The 24127-nt window shown below is 54.7% G+C and overlaps 7 protein-coding genes across 7 annotated transcripts; 3 read left to right on the forward strand and 4 right to left on the reverse strand.

Moving 5' to 3' along the window:
* Nucleotides 1-54: 54 nt before the first annotated feature.
* On the forward strand, nucleotides 55-1411 carry TRIREDRAFT_108387 (uncharacterized protein; the record flags this gene model as incomplete). Its single annotated transcript, XM_006966176.1, has 2 exons — nucleotides 55-1210; nucleotides 1296-1411. The coding sequence occupies 2 exons, from the start codon at nucleotides 55-57 to the stop codon at nucleotides 1409-1411; spliced, it is 1272 nt and encodes a 423-aa protein (XP_006966238.1).
* Nucleotides 1412-2694: 1283 nt separating this feature from the next.
* TRIREDRAFT_78870 (uncharacterized protein) lies at nucleotides 2695-3861 on the reverse strand (the record flags this gene model as incomplete). Its single annotated transcript, XM_006966298.1, has 4 exons — nucleotides 2695-2748; nucleotides 2927-3360; nucleotides 3501-3548; nucleotides 3816-3861. 4 exons carry the CDS (start codon nucleotides 3859-3861, stop codon nucleotides 2695-2697), a joined length of 582 nt encoding a protein of 193 aa, XP_006966360.1.
* A 1047-nt stretch (nucleotides 3862-4908) lies between these two features.
* TRIREDRAFT_63815 (vacuolar sorting protein) lies at nucleotides 4909-6101 on the forward strand (the record flags this gene model as incomplete). Its single annotated transcript, XM_006966177.1, has 3 exons — nucleotides 4909-5125; nucleotides 5294-5892; nucleotides 5928-6101. The coding sequence occupies 3 exons, from the start codon at nucleotides 4909-4911 to the stop codon at nucleotides 6099-6101; spliced, it is 990 nt and encodes a 329-aa protein (XP_006966239.1).
* Nucleotides 6102-6625: 524 nt separating this feature from the next.
* On the reverse strand, nucleotides 6626-10357 carry TRIREDRAFT_78873 (uncharacterized protein; the record flags this gene model as incomplete). Its single annotated transcript, XM_006966299.1, has 3 exons — nucleotides 6626-7599; nucleotides 7655-9676; nucleotides 9733-10357. 3 exons carry the CDS (start codon nucleotides 10355-10357, stop codon nucleotides 6770-6772), a joined length of 3477 nt encoding a protein of 1158 aa, XP_006966361.1. The 3' UTR covers nucleotides 6626-6769.
* A 2719-nt stretch (nucleotides 10358-13076) lies between these two features.
* On the forward strand, nucleotides 13077-15921 carry TRIREDRAFT_49081 (glycoside hydrolase family 74). Its single transcript, XM_006966178.1, has 4 exons — nucleotides 13077-13420; nucleotides 13480-14266; nucleotides 14317-15703; nucleotides 15763-15921. The coding sequence occupies exons 1-4, from the start codon at nucleotides 13098-13100 to the stop codon at nucleotides 15780-15782; spliced, it is 2517 nt and encodes an 838-aa protein (XP_006966240.1). The 5' UTR covers nucleotides 13077-13097; the 3' UTR covers nucleotides 15783-15921.
* Nucleotides 15922-16115: 194 nt separating this feature from the next.
* TRIREDRAFT_122363 (uncharacterized protein) lies at nucleotides 16116-16943 on the reverse strand (the record flags this gene model as incomplete). The annotated part of the gene is made up of 1 exon (XM_006966300.1): nucleotides 16116-16943. The coding sequence occupies exon 1, from the start codon at nucleotides 16839-16841 to the stop codon at nucleotides 16116-16118; it is 726 nt and encodes a 241-aa protein (XP_006966362.1). The 5' UTR covers nucleotides 16842-16943.
* Nucleotides 16944-18686: 1743 nt separating this feature from the next.
* TRIREDRAFT_63837 (uncharacterized protein) lies at nucleotides 18687-20739 on the reverse strand (the record flags this gene model as incomplete). Its single annotated transcript, XM_006966301.1, has 4 exons — nucleotides 18687-19280; nucleotides 19346-19872; nucleotides 19986-20045; nucleotides 20115-20739. The coding sequence occupies 4 exons, from the start codon at nucleotides 20737-20739 to the stop codon at nucleotides 18687-18689; spliced, it is 1806 nt and encodes a 601-aa protein (XP_006966363.1).
* Nucleotides 20740-24127: the final 3388 nt, after the last annotated feature.

Here is a 24127-nt window from a genome sequence, read left to right on the forward strand (position 1 = left end):
GCCAGCCTCGACCAAGCCACCAGAGAGCGACATAGACACTCCCGCGCCACGGCCATGCGCTCCCTCATCCGACCAGCCTCAGCGCTGCTGCTGGCCGCCGCGGGCCTCGTCGCCGCCAGCCCACTGCCCACGGCCACCGGCGACAGCACCGCCTACGCAACTGGCTTTCTGCTGCCTCGCGACACGTGCGATGGCACGCCCTGCGGCGCCGAGGGCCAGTACTGCTGCGGCAGCTCGGAGCTGTGCACGACGCTGAGCGGCGACGTGGCGACGTGCGTGGGCGGCTTCGGCGGCGCGGCCTACACGAGCACCTGGACCGAGACGCGCACCTTCACCACCACCTTCTTCACCAACTGGGCGCCCGTGCCGTCGCCCAGCCCCGGCGTCGACTGCGTGCCGCAGGACGACGCCCAGGAGGCCTGCGGCTCCATCTGCTGCGCCGGGTGGCAGACGTGCGCCTTCAAGGGCCAGTGCTCCGTCAAGCCGGGCTACGCAGAGCCCACGCCCGTCGTCATCACCAGCGCCGGCGAGGTCGAGACGCAGTACTCGGCCCCGTACCGCGTCACGGGCACCACGACCATCACCACCCACATCGTCCAGACGGGCACCGGCACCGAGGGCATCTGGACGGGCACCTACACCGTCACCGAGACGGGCGCCCGCTCCTCGTCCACCAGCGACTCCGACGCCATCGGGGCCGGCGGCAGCGAGAGCGACAGCGACAGCGGCGGCCTGAGCGGCGGCGCCATTGCCGGCATCGTCATCGGCACCCTCGCCGGCGTGGCCCTGCTGCTGCTGCTGTGCTTCTGCTGCATCGCCCGCGGGCTCTGGGCCGCCATCTGCGGCGGCCGCCGGCGCGGCAGCGAGAGCAGCGTGCGCGAGGAGGAGATCATCGAGGAGCGCTACTCCAAGAGCGGCAGCCGCGGCGCCTCGGCCTCGGCGCACTCTCGTCGCGATCGCCACGGCGGCTGGTTCGGCGGCGGCAGCACCAGGGCCGGAGCGTCGACGGTCGTGGCCGATCGCGAGCGTCGCCGCCAGAGGGAGAAGCGCAAGAGCAGCGGCGGCTTCTGCACGTGGCTCGGCATCGGAGCCGTCGCCGCCACCCTCTTCACCCTGCTTAACCTCAAGAAGGACAAGCGGCCCAACTCCCGCAAGACGCCCTCGCGGTACAGCGAGTCTTACTACAGCTACTCTGACTACACCAGCAACAGTATGTTTTTTTCCCGGGCTTCTATTCCCCCCCTTTTCCCTCGTCTGAGCTTGTCTTGTCAGTCTGACTAACATTTCTTTTCCAGCCGCCAGCTCTAGCTCTGGACAGAGATCCCGCAGCGAGCGCCGCAGCGACCGTCGCAGCAGATCCAGCCGTGGTGGCCGATCACCGCACTACGGCCGGGCTCCCAAGAGGCCGTAGACGTGTCAAATCACACTTCATGGCGACGATTCCTCTCGGGCGGCATCAGACGATATTCTTCCATTGTCAACATATTTCCATAGGGGCACCCATACCAATTGCGTGGGACTGACGACCTCTCTCTCCCCATTTTACGCCATTAATTCTTGTTCCCGACTTTGTTTAAACTTTCCTTTTACACTACTACAACGGTTACATATGGCGTCGGCGGTTGCGGAAGGGGGGGGTTCTTTATCAATTCCCCGTTTTCCTTTCCAATTTTTTTTTTCTCTCTTCATTTTCCCTCCTTTGCTATCTTACGAGTCTGGTTGTTTTCATGTTTATTACGTGCCATATGTTTTGAAATGAAGGGATGAAGGAACTGCGGAGGCCAAAGACAAAGACAAAGGCAAGGAGACCAAATGCACAAAGAGCGACGATGACGAGGCATGAAAAAGTACATACTACGAAAGACCAAGACGAAATGAAAAATGACATTTATTCTACATAACTGATTAGCTGTGTGATGGCGACTGTGATGAAGAATGAGCTTATCATTGAGTGACTCAGGGAATAATAATCAATGCGACAGACACTGAGGCTAAGAATGATCTGTATGGAGGGTTATATTTTTTGAATTATGATAGAACATGGTAAATTGAGATGAAAAGGAAGCTGTGAGAGCTGGTTACTTTATATTCAGCACCACTGTTTGTACGCTGACCTTGCTGCTTTCTGCGAACTGGGCGGGAATTTGCTGACAAAAGGTGGTGGCCGTTAGATTGAGATACTCAATTGATGAAAAAGTCACGAAAGAAATCTCAGTCGAGATTGACTTGAATATAGAGAAATAATTACCTCTTAAGACATGATGAAACATAGGTATCGAGTCTGTTGGGTCGAAACATGAGCTGTACTTGTTTGACACAGCAGGATTTGTGCTGCTTTGACTGATACCCTAGATACCTACAATACGGCCAAGATGGTCTGCTCCATCAGCAAGGCTTTTCACCTTGCCCGTAACCAAATAAGACATGAACATCGTGAGTCTCCCATTATGAGTGAGTAGCCAAGTACAGTCCCCCATTTCCAAGCTCAGAAGTTGTGGTCAATCACAAAAATATGCTACAGCAAAGAGGACAGGTAGAAAAATGTGACAAGTGGCCATCGCTTTTTTCACTTTACTTTTAATATATTTTTGTTTTAAAAGAGTAGCCCCGTTGCTACGTGACATGCAATGATGAACCTTCGCCACTCCGGAGTCCCAGAAACGCAAAAGAAACAGAGATCCTTGTCCGGTACATTTAAGCGTCCTCCACAACGTTGCCCTTCTCGGAGACGTACAGACCGTCCAAGAACTGGGGGAGAGAAAAAGAAGTCAGCATAACAAGTCCACGCGTTGCTGTGATTGGGCATGGGTGAATTGGCTTGTTGAACCAAGTGGTTGAGCGATGGAAGCCGTCCGCCCCCATTGCCATCTCCCACATGCACAAACTCGTTTGCCCGTAGAGTTCCAAAAGAAGAAAAAAAACGCACCTTTCGAATATCCTTGTTGCGCACCCGGCAGATCTGCTGGATATCTGCGGCGCTCTGGGAGACGTTCTCGAGTGAGTTGCCAGTGAGGATGAGCTCATCCTTCTGGGACTTGGAGATCTCGACGTCGACACCCTCGTGCATGGTTACCCGTCGGACAATCTTCTCGCCGATGAAGTTTCGGATCTCGACCTCGTACAGACCAGTCTCCTTGTTCTTGTCCAGGTTGACGTTGATGGGGAAATGGGCGTAGACGTATCGCATCTTGTACTTGAAGCCCTTGGTGACACCAATGATCAGGTTCTCGATGATGGATCGGACGGTACGCAGGGTGGCGACATTCTTGCGGTTGCCGTGGTGGATCTCGATCGAGATGGTGTTCTTCTTGGGGTGGCCGAAGTTGACAGCCAGGTGGCCGAGGTTCTTGGAGAGCTTGCCTGTAGTCCTCCCATGTCAGAATGCCCGGTTTTTTTTTTCTTTTAACAACAAGTCTTGCTCGAATCTGCTGGCCACAGGGATTCTCGTCTTTAGGCGAGCAATCGGCGGGCAGTGGGTGGTGGTGGTGGTGGTTTCGTACCTCGGGGACCCTCAACGGTGACGATTCGGGTCTTGATGTTGACCTTGACTATTCGCAGGCAAAGAAAAAAAAGTCAGCTTCCAGTTCGTTGTTGAAGAAAAATGCGCATGATCCAATCCAGCGAGCAGAAATTCCGTCGTGTCCTTCTCTGGTTTTCCAATCCAATGCCCTCGTCTCCAGTAGCAGACGTAAGATTCCTCCTCTTCCTTTTTCCTTCCCATCACTATCCCCAAAGCGACACACTTCCTCCAGCGCAATCGGTCGAATTCTGCAAGCTCAAGGATACCGTGAAAAAGAAATCTGGTGAAAACGTACCGCCCTCTGGGATCTCCAGAGTCTCCTGAGAGTGAATGTACCTCATGGTGGCTGTGACTTGGGGTTTGTCGGGGCGTTGAGGGTATCTGGAGTCGTCCGTCGGCGGTCACGAATTGTTTGGGCGAAATCGTGTGGGCAGGAAAAGTTCTAGGGCTCGCTCCACGTGAGTCGCAAAGAGTTGTGCAGCCGAAATTGAGCCGTTGTGGGTGCGCGGGGTGGGGCGGCAAAGGCTCGAGACGACAGGTTGTGACCTGGCACGTGATATGGCTAGCGTTGAGTTGTCTGGCAGACAGAGCTGCCGAGTTACTCATTACCTAAGCAAACCGCGACCTGATGACATTCAGCCAATGGCTCTCAAGGCCTGCAGAGGGTGACTGGTGTAAGGCAGCATGCCTGACAACAGTTCAACTTGCTCTCCTTTGCCTGATCACATCGCAGCAACATCTTTCTTGTTGAAGACTGAATCAGGACATATATAAATCAAGACTATCCATCATCTCACATATATGAATGTGCATCAACCCATCTATCACCCGATGCGCAGCCACCATCTGCAACATATCATGTACTCTCTACCTCTGGTCCCAGCCGCTGCCACATACGACCACCCGTACTCTTTACCTCGGCCGCCTGCATGACTCTCCCCCCCAGCTCTCCACCAAAGCTCTGTCCTCTCTCCAACGTCGAAGCCAACATCCCCCCCACTACCTAAACGTACGTCAGCGCAACCGCCAACCTCGCAACTGTTCAGGTACGCGACAACCCCGAAACTCCGCGGCGCATCTTGTTCCTGTGACAGTACAACTAGATCGCCCGGATCTGAACCTCAATTGCGCGACAAGGACTCGAGTTGATTGGCTGCGCAACTGCGATATTCCCCCTCGAGCCGAAACTCGAATACGAACGGCGAGAGATATCAAGTGCAAGACGACGACGATAACGACAACGAAGAAGGAGAAGACGGCTGAAAGTAGAGGAAGAAGAAGAAGAACAAGAAGAAGAAGCCTGTCGATAGACACCAGAAAGTAAAGGGACAAAGGGAACAACACCATCACACAGGGAGAGGCTGTTTCAACCTCCGCCAACCGCCGCCATGTCCATCTTCTTCTCAACCCCCGTCGACATCGACATCGTCCTCGACGACCCCGACAACCGCACCATGGTCGACGTCAAGCTCGACAAGAACCGCCGCGAAAAGGCGCCCCTGTACATGGACGGCGAGTCCGTCAAGGGCGCCGTGACGGTCCGGCCCAAGGACGGCAAACGCCTCGAGCACACGGGCATCAAGGTCCAGTTCATCGGCACGATAGGTACGCACCTCAACCACTATGACCAGAGCCCCGGCCCCGCGCACAGCCGCCACTCCTCCTCCTCCTCCTCTTCCCTCGCCGGCCTCCTGACCCCCTCGTGGAGCTTGCCCGCCATCCGCCTGGGCCTGCAGCAGCAGCGACGTCGGCACCTTACTGACGGGCTGGTAGAAATGTTCTTTGACCGCGGCAACCACTACGAGTTCCTCTCGCTCAACCAGGAGCTCGCCGCGCCGGGGGAGCTGCAGCACCCGCAGACGTTCGACTTCAACTTCAAAAACGTCGAGAAGCAGTACGAGTCGTACAACGGCATCAACGTCAAGCTGCGCTACTTTGTCCGCGTCACCGTCTCGCGCCGCATGGCCGACGTGATCCGCGAAAAGGACATTTGGGTCTACAGCTACCGCATCCCCCCGGAGATGAACAGCAGCATCAAGATGGACGTCGGCATCGAGGACTGCCTGCACATTGAGTTTGAGTACAGCAAGAGCAAGTACCACCTCAAGGACGTCATCGTCGGCCGCATCTACTTTCTGCTCGTCCGCCTCAAGATCAAGCACATGGAGCTGTCCATCATCAGGAGGGAGACGACGGGCGCCGCGCCCAACCAGTACAACGAGAGCGAGACCCTGGTGCGCTTTGAGATCATGGACGGGTCGCCTTCCCGAGGCGAGACGATACCCATTCGGCTCTTCCTTGGCGGCTTTGATCTGACGCCCACCTTCCGAGACGTGAACAAGAAGTTTTCCACGCGGTATTATCTCAGTCTCGTCCTCATTGACGAAGGCAAGCCATCCCCCCATAGCACCTTTGTATATGCATCTTTTTACTGATCTCATCTCTGTATCCAGACGCTCGACGATATTTCAAGCAGTCGGAAATCATCCTCTACCGCCAAGCCCCCGACGTACCCGCCATCCAAGGCATCCAAAGCGTGCCCCCTCCCACCGAGAACAAAGTCGCCGCCGTCCAGGCATGAGAAGTCCAAAGGAGCTGAACCTACCAATCCTCCGCCTGCACCGACGACATGATCAAAATCAGCCTTCCTCTGCATTCTCCTCAGCCATATCCCCACCCCCACTACTAATCTGGTCATTTTCATTCTTCACAAAAAGGGAGAAAAAGGGGGCATGTTCTATTTTCCCTTCACTCTTCTTACTTCGAAACTACTGGCGTTTCCGGAAGATGAGCCGTCTGTGTGTGTGTGTGTGTGTCTTGTTTTCTCGATATTTGTACGAACACATGTTGCCGTAGATGATATATAGGTGCATCAAGTATAGCGTCTTGCCCTTTTGCGAAAGGCATTCGAGCTGGGTTTATTCGCATGAGCAGGGGTGATGTGAAATTTTCATGGAGTCTTTGCCCGTATAACCAGGCTTTGAAGCAGATGTCATGCGCAGTTTCACCCAAGGTATTGGGACCCTATCATCTTTACTTTGCATCTCGCCCACTCCCATACCCTATACACTCGAAAACAGCAGTCAGAGTAAGAAGGCCCCTGTTCAATCTACATGTCAAACAGTTTTCCTAATAGACTGGCAATATCATCTAGATTATGCTCACAAACCATACCCATCCCTCCCTCTTTCCACCAAGCCCCTCCTGAACAGAAAGAAATGCATTCCTTTTAAAAAAGACATACACAGCTCATGAGATATCCATTACATCCCCAGCCTCGAACCCAAACTGATTATTTTGAATCGCCGCGATCCGATCCAGCTCATCCTGGTACTGCTTCCGAATGTCCGCCAGCGAAACGACCTTGCGCTTGACCGCCGCCGCCGTCTTCTCCCCGTCGGGCACGCCCTCGTCAAAGATCCACGCCTGCTTGGCGTCCACGCAGCTCAGCGCGTTGATGAGCAGCAGGTACTGCTTCGTCACGGGCGTGTCGAGCACGTCTTCTCCCGTGATCTGGTCGCCCTCGCCGGCCAGCCTCAGCTTCTGGATCTTGTCGAGGATGACGGATGCGGCGCCCCGGTAGTTGTTGTGCTTGATCCTCCACGAGTAGAGAACCTGGTGGTAGGGGAAGGCGTGCATGACGTCCATGATGGTCTTGCAGCGCAGCGACAGGATGTCGTCGACCTCCTGCTGCATCCCGGGGAACGGCAGCGTCACTAGCTCCGAGTTGTGATACGTCTCGCACATCTTATCCACGAGTTTCCGCAGGTTGTAGTGTCGTAGAGCTTCATCCTTCATCGACAGCAGCGTCGTGTGAGCCAGCTCGAACTGGGATGTGGCCAGCGCCGCGTTGAAGAGACGGCTCAGCATGTCGGTCTTGATGCTGGCATTCTCTGGCTTGTTCCTGATGAACTGCATGGATAACCGGGCAAAATCGACCACGTAGGAATATGCTTTCTGCTTCTCGAACAGGGCGACAATGTGTGAGTAGTACTGAGCCATTCCGCTGTTCAAGAGATTCCACTCCGTGTCGTCGAGCAGGCCGCTGCTATGGCGCTCAAGCTCAACCGTTGTGCTACCTATGGCGGGTATTTAGCTTCGACTCCTTGATTGAAAACATCATCCTAGACTTACCCATTCCCACAGCTGCCTTTCTGAATTTGAGGGACGCAGACTCAAAGTCCTTGAGCGCCAGCAGGACCCTGCCGTGGATGTAGATGGAAAAGGGGTTTTGATCGCAAAACGGCTCAAGTTCCAGTGCCAGATCGGCTCTGTCGCGCTTGATGAGGGAGCACTGAATGAGTGACGGGGACACCTCGATATCTCCATTGGGGGAGCAGAGGTTGGTGACGAGATCAGTAATGCAGATTGCAAGCGGCTCGCCGGGCAGCCCCTGCAAGCCCAGCAAGTGGCCGACGTTGGCTTCCAGGGCGGTCACCACCTGAACATCCTCTCCCCTTTTTGTTAGTGAGGACAAGCTGTGTTCGGGTAGCGGAATGGCCAGTTCGGTCTGTGAAAGCCACTTGAGGAGCTCTAGCCTCTTCAGTATCGCGAGGAGCTGCCGGAAGACGGTTCCGACATCTATCCTATTGTGAAGGATTTCTTCTTCCGAGTCAAACTCATACTCCATATGGACGAGGAGAATGAGCTGACTGAAACACACTTTCCATTGCAGGGCAATGGTGTCTTGCGCCGCCGTCATGACGAGCTTTCTGCCAAACTCCGTCAGGGGATGGTTTGGGCTTCGAGTCCTGTCATCCAACGGCGTGACTATGAGGCCGAGCACCTTTCGATAGAGCTCGTTGGTCACGGCTGCAAAGTTGGTGTCCAGCGTCTCCACCACCTGCTGGGCGTCCTCCTCTGTGATGCCTCGCCAGAACCCGGCCTTGTCTGAAAAGTACTGTATCCGCTGGAGATCCGTCTTAGTGGACTCTCCAAACAGCTCATGCCTCAGCGCAGCAGTGCACGTCTGCACTACATTGTCCGGGAACCCTTCCACCAGCGTCAGTCCGGCACCGATCAGATCAGCTTGCCTCACGGACCCTTGATCCGGTGTGGCTATGTTGTGATAGAGGCGCTCCAGGTGGCTGCATTCCCGGACGGAAGATATGAGATCCGCACACACCACCCAGACCATGTCTGCATTAGAATCAAAGGCCATGCCGATGGCCTCCCCTCGCTGCTTGTCGAGCTCATTCAGCAACCGATAGAACCGCCTCCACTGGATCTCGCTCGACGATCGAAACTGCTCGTAATCCATCTCGCCCATTGCTCCGCGATCTAGCGTCGCAGTGGAACCCAGGACCGAGCAGATTGACTCAGCCAGGCCGCGCCCCTTGTTGTTCTCCTTTGTAGCGCCTAAACCACGCTCATATATGGCAAGCGCAGTTTCCAGCGTCGCTTGGGTGAACCTCCCTGGCTGTAGAATCATTTGCAGCCACTTCTCCGTGACATCGGTGGGGTCGCAGGGACCAGACGTTTGTACAGAGAGACTCCGTGGCTCAGAATACACGCCGTCCCAGCTATCCTCCCACGACTGCGCCATGTTCTTCCGATCAAGCTCCAGCCGCTGCACTCGGTATGTCATGTTGTTCTTCCAGAGGGTCCACAGGCTGATTTGACCTTCCTCTGACGAGGCCAGCACGAAGTCGGCCAGCGTCCAGATATCTGAGGATGATGGGGTGACCGGGATCAACGAGCACTTGGAGAAGAGGTCCTCGATAACGACGTTATGAGCATCCTTGGCGGTGATCTTCCAAAACTTGAACTCTCCAGGGCCAATGGGCGAGTAGGTCGCACAGATTCTCTGACCGCGAGTCCGGCCCACGACCCTAAGAAGGTTCGACTGCGCCGGATCAATCGACCATTTGCCCAGCTCCTGAGGCGGCCTCTCAACATTCAACATATCCAAGGTCTGCAGGATCTGGCCGTCGTTGGCGTTCCAGATGCGGATTCGGTGGTCGAGACAAACGGTGACTGCGAAGAGGCAGTTGTCGAGCCCAAAGTCGGAGATGTCGATGGACGTCGCAGTGCTGTATTCCATGTTGGCCTTTCCGTACTTGATGGTGTGTTTGCCGTGGAAGGGCAGAAGACTCCGAAGATTCTGCGCCCATCCTTGGACGTTGAAGAAGGACTCTCTCCACAGCGCAGTCGATGCTGTGCAACAGATTAGACATGCATATTCAACACGAGCGGTTTCTCTTCCGACTCACCATCGTCTCCCTTTTGCCTGTCGAACCGAATCATGCCGCCATCATTGACCGTAACAAGAAGCGTATTGGCCGACACAGCCACCATGCGGTGGGGATACTTGAAGCTGAGGCCAGACGGAGACTGGACCTTGCAGATGTCGGGCAGCCCAGCATCCACAGCGCCTCGCCTCTTGAAGAGATCCGGCCGCAGGGTGAAGGTGTACAGATAGCATGCCTGGTCCAGGACATGAACGCACAACGCATCGTGTTCCTCCGGGTCTGAAAACACCACGCATCCCGGCTGGATGGGCGCCGTGAAGTGGAAGTTGATGATGAGGGACGCATCGGCCGCCTTGTCCTTCTTACTGACGTCCACCGCGCGGATGCTCAGCAGCGTGCCATCCTCCAGCACCCTCCACAGGAAGTTGCGCGGCGAGTCGTGCCACTTCCGCCTGTAAATCGACGCCGCGGTGGCCAGATTCTTCAGTCGAAACGTCGTCTCGTCCTCGGCATCGTGCGACGGCTTGGGCCTGCCTCTGCTGCCTGAGCCCGCAGGCACTCGGATGGTGACGACGGAGGACGGGGAGGGAGGTTCGAGGTTCAAGCGGGTCTCCTTGAAGAGATACTGAAGATCACTTGAATCCATCGCGCCTCCCTGAAGCGCATGAGCCGATGCAGCTTGTGCGGAGTTGAAAGGAGTGGCGGGCGAGGGAAAGGCGCTTCGTTTTTCCAAGTCGTTTGCGTTCGGTGTTTGGTGATGGTCGGGTTTTGGTCGCGTTCAAAGGGCAGAATTTCTGTTTCGATTTCGACGTCGCGCTGCGCTAGCCCGATTGGGAAATCAGCTCGGATTCACTGTTGAACTTGCAGCCACTTGATGCATTGCTCTATATTTGAGGAATAAAGATGAGAGAAAAGATGCTGGGAGAATTGTCACCAGAATAAGCAAATCTGAAAGTGATTTTGGATGTCATAAGACTTCAAACGCTCATCTAATGCGTACGCGAGACTCCGTGCATTCATGCATCTATACATCCATCCATCATCTCCCCCCCCCCAACCACTTTATGTCTCCCAATAGCAAACATGTGAGCAACAACAAACAAAGCTCCCAACCGTAAAGAGAAAACGCCGAAAAGACCCTGTATGTAGCTCCTCCATATGACTCCAATTTTCTTGTTCCTCATTTCTCATTCATCAGAAAGATCCCAGTATTCGTTCAGTCCTTCTCCTTCTCCAAGTCCTTTGGCGCCGGGTCACCAATACCGTCCTCGCCAATGGCAAACAGCGTGTCGCTCTCCGGCAGACAAGGGCTATCGTAAATCTTGGCGATTCGAGTCTCTCCACGTCCCTTCTTCAAACTGATTCGAGTTGTGCTGGCATGCGCAATAATATTGCCGCCAATGGGCTTCTTCGGATCAGGGTTGAACATGGCACTCGGTCCGCCATCGACCTGCGCGACAACCTGGTTGGTGATGACGACGGCAATGCCGAACTCGTCTGCGAGCCGCTGCAGTGTCCTCATAAACTTGGCCAAATGTGTCTGACGATTCGAGAGTTCACCTCGGCCGGTAAAGTCCGTTCGGTAGAGTGAAGTAGCGCTGTCGACGATGAGCAGGGAAAACCTTGTCTCGCACATCATGGCCGCTGCCTGGTTCAGCAGCTGAAGCTGGTGGTCTGAGTTGTACGCTCTCGCATACGCGACATTGTCGAGGACTTCTTCACCAGACAGCCCAAATCGATTGGCAACGGCCAGCAGTCGGACGGGTCGAAAGGTACCCTCGGTGTCAATGTACAGGCATTTGCCTTCACCACCGCCCATGTCGAAAGGCAGCTGGCACGTCACAGCCAGCGTGTGGCAGATCTGACTCTTTCCTGTCCTGAACTCTCCAAACAGCTCCGTAACGGAGCCCGTTTCAATGCCTCCAGCCAGGAGTGTGTCTAGGTTCTTGGATCCAGTGGTAATGGAGATGAGCTCACTTCGCCGCTGGTGCATTTCAGTGGCTGTCGTGAACCCCATGGGCACAAGTTTTGACGCTTGGCTACGTTAGACATTCGATTGCAAAGTAGTGAGCGCAGCCAACATACCCTCGGCCAAGATCTTGGTCGCCTTCTGCTCTGAGATGCCCTTGATCTGCTCCAGCACCCTGCGCGGGGTGTAAGCCACCGACTCGACCGTGTTGAATCCGCCATCAACGACGAGTTGGATGTCGCGCTTTGTCAATCCAGCAACTCCCTGAGCGGCGCATCAAACATCATCAGCGCAACCTCTCCAATGACTCAATCGGCAGCATCAATCATACCTCCAGAGCAGAGAGCGGCGTCGGCGCTCCAGGGCCAGTCATGCCGCCCTCCTCGGCCACCTGGTTCTCCTCGTCATACTCGTCGCTCATTTTGACCGCCTGAAACAATCGTACTGGTCACACAATGGGAGAAAGAAGCACAGAGATACGCTTTGCAGGGTTTTTAAAGGACTCGACAGCCACCGTTAGGCAGAAATGAGGCGAAAGAGGCGAGGATGTTGACAATCAAGGCGCGGGTCGACGCGTCGAGTCGGGCTTAGCAGGGGAATATGCTGACGCCAGATCACGTGATGTGTCCTGCTTGCTAATTGAAGGCTGTGGAGAGTTCAACAGGCATCAACCAGACTATTGCACAGTCATTTGACTTCACTTTGCTCTCATTGAGAAGAAATTGCGCCTAAAAATAAGAAATAATTGCAGTTGAATCTCCTGTATGCTATGTTCTATAAGAGCAAGATCATCTTAAGAGAGAGTCTTTCAACGAGCATGGCCAGACGAACCTCGGATTACCTTAGTTGGCCAATGTGAAGCTGACTCTACCTGGGTATCAATGAAAGAACAAGTCCAATGAGTTGATGCTTTGACCAAGAATCGCCAAGCTCCCGTCGGTTATTTGATACACTCAATTGAGTCCGAGCTCTGGCGTGCTTTTGTAAGTGGTTTCAGGAATCTCATAGAAATCATTGTAGTAACAGGCTAAAACACTTGCATTACTTGATGTGAGTGGCGCGCATGGAACAGCTACACCAAAGTTCCACATTCCGGACTTCCTTCATTTATCCAGATATTAAAATCACTTGGAATCTTGGGTCTACCGTTACATCTAGTTTGACTTAGCGAAATGCTGAGAAGCAGCCTATAAGGTTATGCAGAACAACTACATGGATGGCCCTGCATTTCCAAGGTGGTAATTTAGGCAATACTCGCTCTTCGTTGCGAAACCCAGCAACGATATGGTGTACTCATGATCTTGACGGACTCACGGACTGATGAAAAAGCATATAAAGCACAGGCTTCCCCAACATGAAAATTAGGAGTAGGCTCCGAGACAGACTCTAGCAGTGTCCTCCTCCTCACTGCTTCGTCATGAAGGTCTCTCGAGTCCTTGCCCTTGTCCTGGGGGCCGTCATCCCTGCCCATGCTGCCTTTTCATGGAAGAACGTCAAGCTCGGCGGCGGCGGCGGCTTCGTCCCCGGCATCATCTTCCATCCCAAGACAAAAGGCGTAGCATATGCACGAACAGATATTGGCGGGCTGTACCGCCTCAACGCCGACGACTCATGGACCGCCGTCACGGATGGGATTGCTGATAATGCCGGCTGGCACAACTGGGGCATCGACGCTGTTGCGCTTGATCCGCAGGACGATCAAAAGGTGTATGCCGCAGTCGGCATGTATACGAACAGCTGGTCTGTGATGTCTCTCAGATCTAGACCTATGATTGGACGCTGACATTGGCCATATATAGGGATCCGAGTAATGGAGCCATCATTCGCTCGTCAGACCGCGGCGCAACGTGGTCCTTCACCAACTTGCCCTTCAAAGTCGGGGGTAACATGCCAGGACGCGGAGCCGGAGAGCGTCTGGCTGTCGATCCGGCCAACTCCAACATCATCTACTTTGGTGCTCGCTCAGGAAACGGCCTCTGGAAGTCTACGGACGGCGGCGTGACCTTTTCCAAGGTCTCGTCGTTCACGGCAACTGGGACGTACATCCCAGACCCGAGTGATTCCAACGGCTACAACAGCGACAAGCAAGGACTCATGTGGGTTACGTTCGACTCAACCAGCAGCACGACCGGGGGAGCCACGTCTCGTATCTTTGTTGGCACGGCTGATAACATCACTGCTTCAGTCTATGTGAGCACGAATGCCGGCTCCACGTGGAGTGCTGTACCGGGGCAGCCAGGGAAATACTTTCCTCACAAGGCGAAACTGCAGCCAGCAGAGAAGGCCTTGTATCTGACCTATTCCGATGGCACAGGGCCGTATGATGGCACACTTGGCTCAGTGTGGAGGTACGACATTGCAGGGGGAACTTGGAAAGACATCACCCCTGTCTCTGGATCAGATCTATACTTTGGCTTTGGCGGCCTTGGCCTCGATTTGCAAAAGCCAGGAACCCTTGTTGTTGCTTCTTTGAACTCTTGGTGGCCAGATGCTCAGCTGTTTCGGTCGACCGACTCTGGGACAACATGGAGCCCGATCTGGGCGTGGGCGAGCTATCCGACTGAGACCTATTACTACAGCATCTCAGTGAGTCACTCTTAACGATCCGATGCGAATGGCACTGACTCTGCTTCAAGACTCCCAAAGCACCGTGGATCAAGAACAACTTTATCGATGTGACGAGCGAGTCACCGTCCGATGGTCTCATCAAGCGCCTCGGCTGGATGATTGAGTCTCTCGAGATTGACCCAACCGACAGCAACCACTGGCTCTACGGCACCGGAATGACAATCTTTGGCGGCCACGATCTCACCAACTGGGACACGCGCCACAATGTGTCAATCCAATCACTGGCAGACGGCATCGAGGAATTCTCCGTCCAGGACCTGGCCTCTGCACCCGGCGGAAGCGAGCTATTGGCCGCAGTCGGAGACGACAACGGCTTCACCTTTGCCAGCAGAAACGACCTCGGGACATCGCCGCAGACGGTCTGGGCAACGCCCACATGGGCCACCTCGACGAGCGTCGACTACGCCGGGAACTCGGTCAAGAGCGTCGTCCGCGTCGGCAACACCGCCGGCACGCAACAGGTGGCCATCTCGTCCGACGGCGGCGCGACGTGGAGCATCGACTACGCGGCCGACACGTCCATGAACGGCGGCACGGTGGCCTATTCGGCCGACGGCGACACGATCCTCTGGTCGACCGCCTCGTCCGGCGTGCAGCGCTCGCAGTTCCAGGGCAGCTTTGCCTCCGTCTCGAGCCTGCCCGCGGGCGCCGTCATCGCCTCGGACAAGAAGACCAACAGCGTCTTCTACGCCGGCTCCGGATCGACCTTTTACGTCAGCAAGGACACCGGCAGCAGCTTCACGCGCGGGCCCAAGCTGGGCAGCGCAGGGACGATCCGGGATATCGCTGCTCACCCGACCACCGCGGGCACGTTGTATGTCTCGACCGACGTCGGCATATTCCGCTCCACAGACTCGGGCACGACCTTTGGCCAAGTCTCCACCGCCCTGACCAACACCTACCAGATCGCCCTGGGTGTGGGCTCAGGCTCGAACTGGAACCTGTATGCCTTCGGCACCGGCCCGTCAGGGGCTCGCCTCTACGCCAGTGGAGACAGCGGCGCCTCCTGGACGGACATCCAGGGCTCCCAGGGCTTCGGCTCCATCGACAGCACCAAGGTCGCCGGCAGCGGCAGCACCGCCGGGCAAGTCTACGTGGGCACCAACGGCCGGGGCGTCTTTTACGCTCAGGGAACCGTCGGCGGCGGCACGGGCGGGACTTCCTCGTCGACCAAGCAGAGCAGCAGCAGTACCTCTTCCGCCAGCTCGAGCACCACGCTGAGGTCGAGCGTTGTATCCACGACCCGGGCTTCGACGGTGACTTCGTCGAGGACCAGCTCGGCCGCCGGTCCCACGGGGTCAGGGGTCGCCGGTCATTATGCTCAGTGCGGAGGGATTGGGTGGACGGGGCCGACGCAGTGTGTGGCGCCGTATGTCTGCCAGAAGCAGAATGATTGTGAGTTGCCACCATCTCCATTAGCAGCAGATCCCCCTTGACTGACTCGGCCGTCACAGATTACTACCAGTGTGTGTGATGCTTGAACTGCCAAGCTCACGAGGAGAGCTACATACCCCTAGGCTCGCAGTAAAGAGCTCAAGCATCCGAAGAAGCACTAGTAGTAGAGATCCAGTCAGATAATTATCCATTTGTTTGAATTAAATGATCTTCTATTGATCCCAAGTCCTATATATATCCTCCAACTCCCTATTGCAAATCCCAGAAGAGCAAAGAAAAAAGACAAGCATGGTATCATATGCTAATCCCGAGTATGTCCGTACCATTTCCATCCTGCCAAATCAAGAAGTGCGCATATCCTTCCATTGGTCGTTTATGAAAATGCAGATCCATCGATCCTTTGCTTCCTTTCTTAGTTGATCTGAATGCGACGAGCCTCAAGCTTCTTCGCCTTGGGTACAACAATGCTCAGGATGCCGTTGTTGAAGCTCGCGCTGACGGCCTCGTGGTCCACCAGCGTGGGGAAGTGGAAGCTGCGCGAGAACTCGCCGATGCTGCGCTCGGTGAGCCAGTACTTGGCCTTGTCGACGGGCTTCTTGTTCTCCTCCTTGTTCTTGTTGTTCTTCTCCGTCGTGGTGGTGACGACTTCGTAGCCCGACTCGCGCTCGCTGGCCTCGTCCTCGTCCTCCACGGTAGCCTTGTACGAGTTCCTCCGCGAGGAAGACGAAGAAGCCTCCTCTGTCACGCTCTTCTTGTTGTTGTTGTTGCTCTCAGTAGGTGATGTGCCGGCCGTGTAGGTGCGCTCCGACCGGCCGCGGATGAGCAGCGTCTGGGGATCCGAGAACTCAATGACGACGGCCTCCTTGGCGACGCCGGGAAGCTCGCCGTGCAGCTCGTAGGCGGAGTCGACCTCGCGGACGTCGAACTTGGGCTGCCACTGGGGCACCTGCTGCTGGTGCTGCTGCTGCTGCTGCTGGCGGCGGGGCGCAGCGGCTGTTGTTGACGATGATGAAGACTTGCCAGTCTGGCGGCTGTAGTTGTCGTAGTCGTCAAGGAGGCGGAAGAGAGGCGTGAAGGAGGCGGAGGAGGAGGAGGACTCGGTGGGGTGGTAGAAGGTGTGAGGGTGGAAGAATGCCATTGTTGCGGATTTGTGTGTGTGTGTGTTTGTTGTTGTTGAAGAGTGGTAGAGGAGTAGTGGAGAGTGCGTTGGTGGAAAGAGTTGTGGTGTTGTCGGCTGAAAGTGTTTGCTTGTTGTTGTTGTCTCTGAGTTGATGCTCTGATGAGGAAAGCCAAATTCACTGCTCCTCGTCCTGACCACCGCACTTTATAGCTGTCAAACACTGCGATTCATCGGCCAGCATCCAGGCAGGAGAAGGCTGACGAACACCGACATTCTAGATTACAGACGAATCTACCAGCATCTACCATCTGTTGCTATCTGGTACTGAATCTACATTCCATAATGCAGCTGACAAGTGGTGAAGCTGAATCAGTTGCGGATTTGCAGCGTCTGCGCGGTTGTTCTGGCAGGCACTAGAAGGTTCCACCGCATCGCTTTCTCAGTACCTTACTAGAGGTACTAGAGGTCAGGTACCTCACGCAGGGGAGAACTTTTATTCAGCAACAACCTGCTTCTCACAATCAATTACTGGAAAATAAAAAACATGAAAAGAAACTCAAAATAACACTGTAATAACTCATAATTTTTCCTGATATACTATGTACTTGCGATATGATGTTATAGGTGATATAAAAAGCAACAATCACAAAGTTCAACCCGTCGCGGGTGTTCAGCTGCACAAACCATCAGACGTCATCCCGCGACCTATGACATCAAGCGGCGGTACCTCCAACATGTACCTCGTCAACACAACAAAAAAAAAAAGAAGCCCACCCCGTCAAGCCCCATTGTGGCTCCCCTCCTCCCCCCCAAGGGTCCTCCAGCTGCCTGCCTTGTCTTTTTCCTTGGAAACAAACAAACAGGGAAACGCAAAAGAAAAAAAGGAAGGGAGAGAAAGGAAAAAAAAAAAAAACGGCAAGCCCGCCCATTCATCCGAGAACTTGACATGTGGCGCAAAACGCCACTCCATCATTCAGAACCCAAGCCACATCCCACCCCCCCAACACAAGCCACGGCAATGGGGGGGGGACCCTTTTAACCTGTAAGGTTAAGGGGGCGCCCAACTCCAGTTTATAACCAAACAAGGAATTGGAACGAATGAATGGGCATTTTCCGAGAATGGGTGTTTTTTTCTTTTTTTGGATATGACGATGAAGCTGTCGAAACATGTTTCTTTGAATTTCACGAGAGACACAGCGTGTGTCTAGTAACTCCCGTCACGCCATCGGGCTTGCCGGCCACGGCTAATACGTCCTCTACGATGAATCAAGCTTTTGCGGCTTCAGGGACGTTGGGTTTTTGGCTTGTTTGGTGGCAAAAAGTTATCGGTTGGCTGCCGTGGACCAAACGTCCGTCCAGCACGTCCGAGTTTGTAAATCAAAGATTGGGCTTCACAGGGCTCTGTATGCCTTCCTGCTGCTGAAGTAGCAAGGGCAGAGAGCTGATTCAGCGGCCTTTGTAGCAAATGTCCATGTTCTTACCGTAGAGAACCAGCTCTTTTTGTCATAGATATACATCACAATACTGGATACCTGACAGACCCAAACGCTGGGCCGCGCTTTGATAGTAATACATATGAAATTGACCACACATATAGCATATTAGACGGCATCGTAGCATGCCCAAGACAACGAATAACCACACATCATGTTCCTAGCTGCCTATCCTCCATCGTTGACCTGATATTCATCGCTTTCGTCTCCCATCATCGTGCAATCATAGTTCCAGTAACCGTGGATATAAAGTACAGGGCAAAAACTTGGCATAACTTTTTCCTGGGAGAAAGCCAGGGGTGTCAAAGAAGGACAAGCAAGGACAAGCACAGAGACGGTAGAGAACCAAGAGGCAGCCGGCGAGCCAAGCTTATTGTGCATGTGCATACGATCCCATCTGTTGGTATCTGGGCATCGCACCGGCCGGCGGCCTCCCGCCCGCCGTCGACCCGGATCCTTGCGAAGTGTTGAACAGGCCAATGAGTCGTTGTCCGACGGAAGGTTCAATCTCGGTGCCATCTCGCGCAATCTTGACCTCTCGGTTGGAGTTCCAAGGGTTTCGTAACCCGCGGATTCGATGAAAGGGAAGGCGAGACGTCGACAGCCATTCAACCCTAAAGGGCTTTCCCCACGATCTTTCCTCCTCCTCGTCTCCGTTCAAGGCGCCGTCTGGCCCGTCGGCAACGCTGGCATCGTGATCGACAGCTTTTTCAGAGTCGTCTTGGAAAACTTCCCAAAAAATCGTGCCCCTGGTTGGATCATGAAGGATCCTACCCTTGGGGACATATTCAGTCGCGTCCGTGAGTATCTCCTTTGTGAGATCCGATTCGTTCGTCGATCGTTGCACCGGTGCAAACTTGATTGTCGAATCCAAAGAAGGGCTGAACTCGGAAGCCATTCGAGCATAGCCAAAGTATTCCCCAGATTTGTTGGCTGAGAAAATCAAGTACACATTGCTACATTGCTATTCTCACGTGTCAGCAGATGAAGATGGCAGCGGGAATGTGATGTGATCCGATCTCCTCTCACCTTGAACGCGTCAGTCAGCGTTTCTTCATTGTGAGGCTGCGTTGCCCAAATTCCAGTCCGTACACTGAGCTCAAGGTCGTCCACTGTCAGACTTTTCAGGATGAAGAATCTGTCATGGTGCTTTGCTGCCGCGTCAGGCACGGTAGCTACCGGGTGCTCAGCGCCGTCAACAGTAGCGGTCGAGCTCACACCATCGACTTTGACTGCCGAGTTGCTTGCGGCTTGACTGGTCGACCTGGAAGAGTTTCCTGGACCCGACGCCGGCCCGGTTGGCGGAGATGGGCCAGCACTGCCGTCAAGGTCATTCTTCCGGAGCCTACTGACAAGGCGGACAGACTGGAATCTGGATTCGTGCAGTTTGACTTGCGCAGCAATGCAAGACGCCTCGTCTTTGAAATTGGCAAACGCGCAGTTGCTCTTGGCGATCAGGAACAAGGATTCGAGTCCATTTGTCTCCTTCGAAACGTGGCGTACGAGGGTCATCAAGTCGGTTTGAGGTGGCAGATTTCCGATCCAGACAGCATTTCCTGTGAACACGACACAGTTAGCCACCGATCCATTTGACGAGACGTGAACAAAAGGGTAGACCACGGAAAGCGTAGAACAAGGCGCGAGGTCAAGGAGAGGGAAGGATGCCTACCAGTTTGTCGAGGCTTACGCGACGAGTGTCGAGCAGAGTTTTTCTGCTCCTCCAAGCTGACTGTGACACATAGTCTTCAGTGCCTATTGACCAGAAAGAGATAAGGGAAAGGGGCTTGAAGAGTTTTACCATGAGCAGACTTCTTCTCAGATGGATAGGATAGTGGCAAACCATCCGACGATTGGTTAGGGGTTGGGGGCCCTGTCACCACGCGTTGGCCAATCTCTGCACGAGGATGCTGTTGGCCCGGAGTGACGACCGGCGGCACACTGGGCATCTGGACGGGATACGAAGCCGTCTGGGGATAGTAATATGGCGTGGGCGGGTGGCCCATGGCCACAGGACTTGGGTAATATGCCACGTTTTGTCTCTGCAGCATGGCCGCGTTGACCTGACTGACAGCCAAGTGGCCACCGCCATAGTAGGGTGAGATATGCTGGGCTTGTGGCACATAGTAGCCCTGAGGCACCATGGGAATCGGCGAATGCCCGGCGTACTGAGGCATCGGCGGCATATGAGGAGCCAAAGGCGGTGACAGACTAGCAGCGTATCTTGGCTGATGGACACCTCTCTGGTATTGACCGTGATGGTAGCTGTCCATGGGCATGGCGTTGGCTAGAGAGGCCATGTTGTAGGGGCCATGGCGGTGGAAGAATGTCGAAGACGCGTTTGGCCCAGGCTGGGGAGGCGATGTATACGGTGAGGCTGCCGGATGGTTGAGCGGGCCACGATAATTGTCGAGCCTCGGAGTCATTCGCTCCTGGTCCTGACCTTGAGGCAATGCACGCCCCTTGGTTGTCCCGTCCGGCACGATGGGCTCGACGGTCCCCATCACAGCGTCGGAGGGAGCTGAATCGTCACCCATTGAAAAGGGTGAGTGCTGAGCGAGGGTCTAGGCTGGTCTGGATGTGCTGGATATTTGAGTCCACCAGCTCGAGCAATTTTTTTGTTTTGGTGAGCCGGCTACAAGGGGGTTGGGTAGGGGAGAGTTGTGTGTCCAAAGAGCTGAGCTGAATAATCTGGTGTCTAGCTCAGATTATCTCGTCGAAGCCTCAAATGCGGATAAGGCCCGAAGTTTTCATATGCAAGGAGCTGTATCTTTGCATAACCCCCAGAGGGGAGAGAGAGTGAGAGAGCCTAACGTTCGCCACGAATGAAAAGCCCGCCGAAGGACGCGGTCAACTAGAGAGGAAACCTACACCACTGCTCCCGGATCTCGAGGCAGTGGCAATTAGAGTCCGTCTCCGGATGGTAGAGTCCAAGTGTCACCGGCGTTGACAGTAGGGCTGCTGACTTTACAGGTGACGTGAAGCAGAGCTAAATGCCCTCAGGGGTGCAGAAGAAAACGATTTGCCTCCGGGGCGGAGCGACAAGGAAGGGCCAGCCCGGTCTGGGGAAATCAGTGACTCGGATAATGCACCTTATGCGACTGCTGTAGGAGTGATTGTGCCTGTAGCAGGGGTGACAATACCCTATAGGGGTTTCTGTCCTTTTTGGGGGGGGAGATAATGCACAAGTTGGACAGCCCAGAGCCGGCAGTTCCCTCTTGGAGAACCCACTTTGGTGGTAGAATCTGATGATGACTGGCAGCAGCTCTGTGCCGCTAGGTTGAAAGAGTCAACTCTGAAGGCCGGTTGTCGGTTCGTTCTAGAAAGCAGCCTGACTTGATAGCCAGAACGGTCGATGGCGGGTGACTGATTCGACGCTGGCTGCAAGCCATGTCAGATCGTGCCAGAGAGCCGGGTCAAACTCACGTACCAGTTGCAAGAGTTGCGTCTCCTTGGGCGGCGGCTCAGCTTGCTCGGGTAGGTCGTAGCTTTGGATTGGAAGGAAAAGGGAGCAACGGAGCTAATCGTTCGCTTCACACCCTTTGCTGCTCACGCCTGCGGATCATTGCACGACAAGTCAGTGCTAAAATTGTTTACACCCTGTCGGTGAGCAGCGGCCGGGCTCTCAGATTCACCACTCACCAGTCAGGAAACCTCATGAGCAGCAAGCGAACGATGGGTCTCGCGGTAAGTAGGCGATGGCGCCTAGAAATGCAGCCTTGCAAGTCACCGTCGAGGGGAGGATGGTGGATGGGTCGTCGACCTCGGGCAAGCCCAATGAAGATCAAGGGCTGGAGAAGATCTCGACCAATCTCTGCTCGTACAGCTGGATATACCGACCGACAACGACGATCCGGCTATACCAGGGGCGACGAATCGAAGAAGAAAAGAGGCAACTCGGGCTCCAGAGCTACAGTTGCCCTGCCTGATTCGTCCAGTCGGGGTGTCAGGCCAGGGGGGGTGTATTCCAAGCAAGCGTCTCTCCAGAGAAATGACAACCGCATAGCACGGTGCCTGATTCGAAGATGGTTCCCTGTTTGTTTCAAACGGCTTAACGCCAGAAAGTTGCCTTGTATGTAGCTGAAGATATCGCCGCTATGGGGGACCCGGCGGTATCACAGGCTTCCGCCACAGTGGTAGGTAGCTTAGGTTGAAAGTACAAGCAAAAGCACGAGCCACGAGCAGGAAGCTCTTGGGTTTTCAGGACGTATCGGGGTACCTCGTACTTGTACTTGGCCTGAACAACCCTACCTTGACCTGGTGGTCGACCAATGTCTAGACCGAATCGACTGTGGAAGCGGAGATTTGCATAGCCCCTGGTCAGACTAAACATGGCCAAGGCACAGAGCTGCCAACATTACCAGTGCAAACCTTCTGTGGCTTCGTCAGCAGGGAACATGTAGAAAGCTAAGTGGCTTATCCGCATGAATTCTTTGCAATGGATATGGATTCTCAACGAGGTGGCGTTGGGCTTGACAAGCGACGACCTACCTACACGTGCTAATGGCCTTGGTACCTAGGCCGGTAGTCGACGTGAGTAGATAGCTTGGCTACTCCGTACCTAGAATCGGAGTTGCCTATACATACACCTCGTCTCCCAGCATGAAGATCAGGACGGGCGTAAATCATACGGCATAGCTGTCAGGAGGCGCCGTGTGAGGGACCGACCATTGGCGCTTGGGGGCGTGTAGACAAGGATGGAGCTAGCCATGGAGAACGGAGCGCGCAAGAAACCGGCAGGGGCAAGCAGACAGCAAAGATGTCGCCACATGGATAGCATCAATGAGTGATAGGTACAGACCTGTTGCTTGCTGACTCTGTATGTACAGACAAGCAAAAAGTCGGACGCCGGTTGGCCAGCTACTAGCTGCGAACTGAACCCTGGAACTAACATCTGGAAGTGTGGCGGGCGGGTGGGCAGCCCTTGCGAAATCAGACGCCTCAGTCGCACGAGGTTAAAACAAACCGGAAACCGGGAACCGCATGTGGCTTTTTCCCTTGTTCGCCACCGCAGACCTATGTCACGATCCGTGGCTAGCCATAGTAGACGGAGCAGACGAAAAGCATCACTCTGTCATCAGTCAAGATGAAGCTCTGCTTCGTCTCAGTCGGCGCTAGCCTTCTGTGTAATGTGATGCCGCCAGTTCAGCGTCGTCAGCCTCTTCACACCACCCATCCGTCAACCTGGGCTACGTGTTCCAACTATTTTCGGGGCAATCGGCTGCTGAAGACTCGCTGTATAGAGACTGGCAGACTGGCAGAATCGCAGAATCGCAGAAGCAAAGCAGGCCTGGAGCAGCTCTCCACATCAATTGGCAGCCACGGGTTCACCGAAACGGGGTCGGCGCCTCGGTCGGTCTAAAAAACGTAAAGCCCGCGGTATAGTATCAGATAGCTTCAGCGGTGTCCGGGTCGTGGCCTTGATCCAGTTTTCGCCTTCTCTCCTCATCCAAATACACATGGCGCGGCACGCTTGGGGCCTAGCATTGGCCGTGAAAGCCAACTCAATTGAGTGCGCATATGAAGGGACATGAAACGAAGGCCCCCCTTTCGCATCCACCGATGGATAGTTTGCCCATATAGCGTGATTGTGGCTCGGATCGACAAGGCGTAGTATCGCTCTGGGACGGGCTCCCGAATAGCTTCACATTTTGGTGACGAGCTGCCGTGCAAATCTCAATTCTCCGTCTTTCTCCTTCCTTCCTCCTGGTCCCGGCATCCATCACAAGCCATGGGTACATGTACTCGTACGCATGCGCAAGGCAGGGCTAGGGGTGCAGCCCACTTCCAATTCGCCCGGGTCCTCTGCAATCC

The sequence above is a fragment of the Trichoderma reesei genome (assembly GCF_000167675.1).
Source record: "Trichoderma reesei QM6a unplaced genomic scaffold TRIREscaffold_12, whole genome shotgun sequence".
NCBI classification, from domain to species: Eukaryota; Fungi; Ascomycota; class Sordariomycetes; order Hypocreales; family Hypocreaceae; genus Trichoderma; species Trichoderma reesei.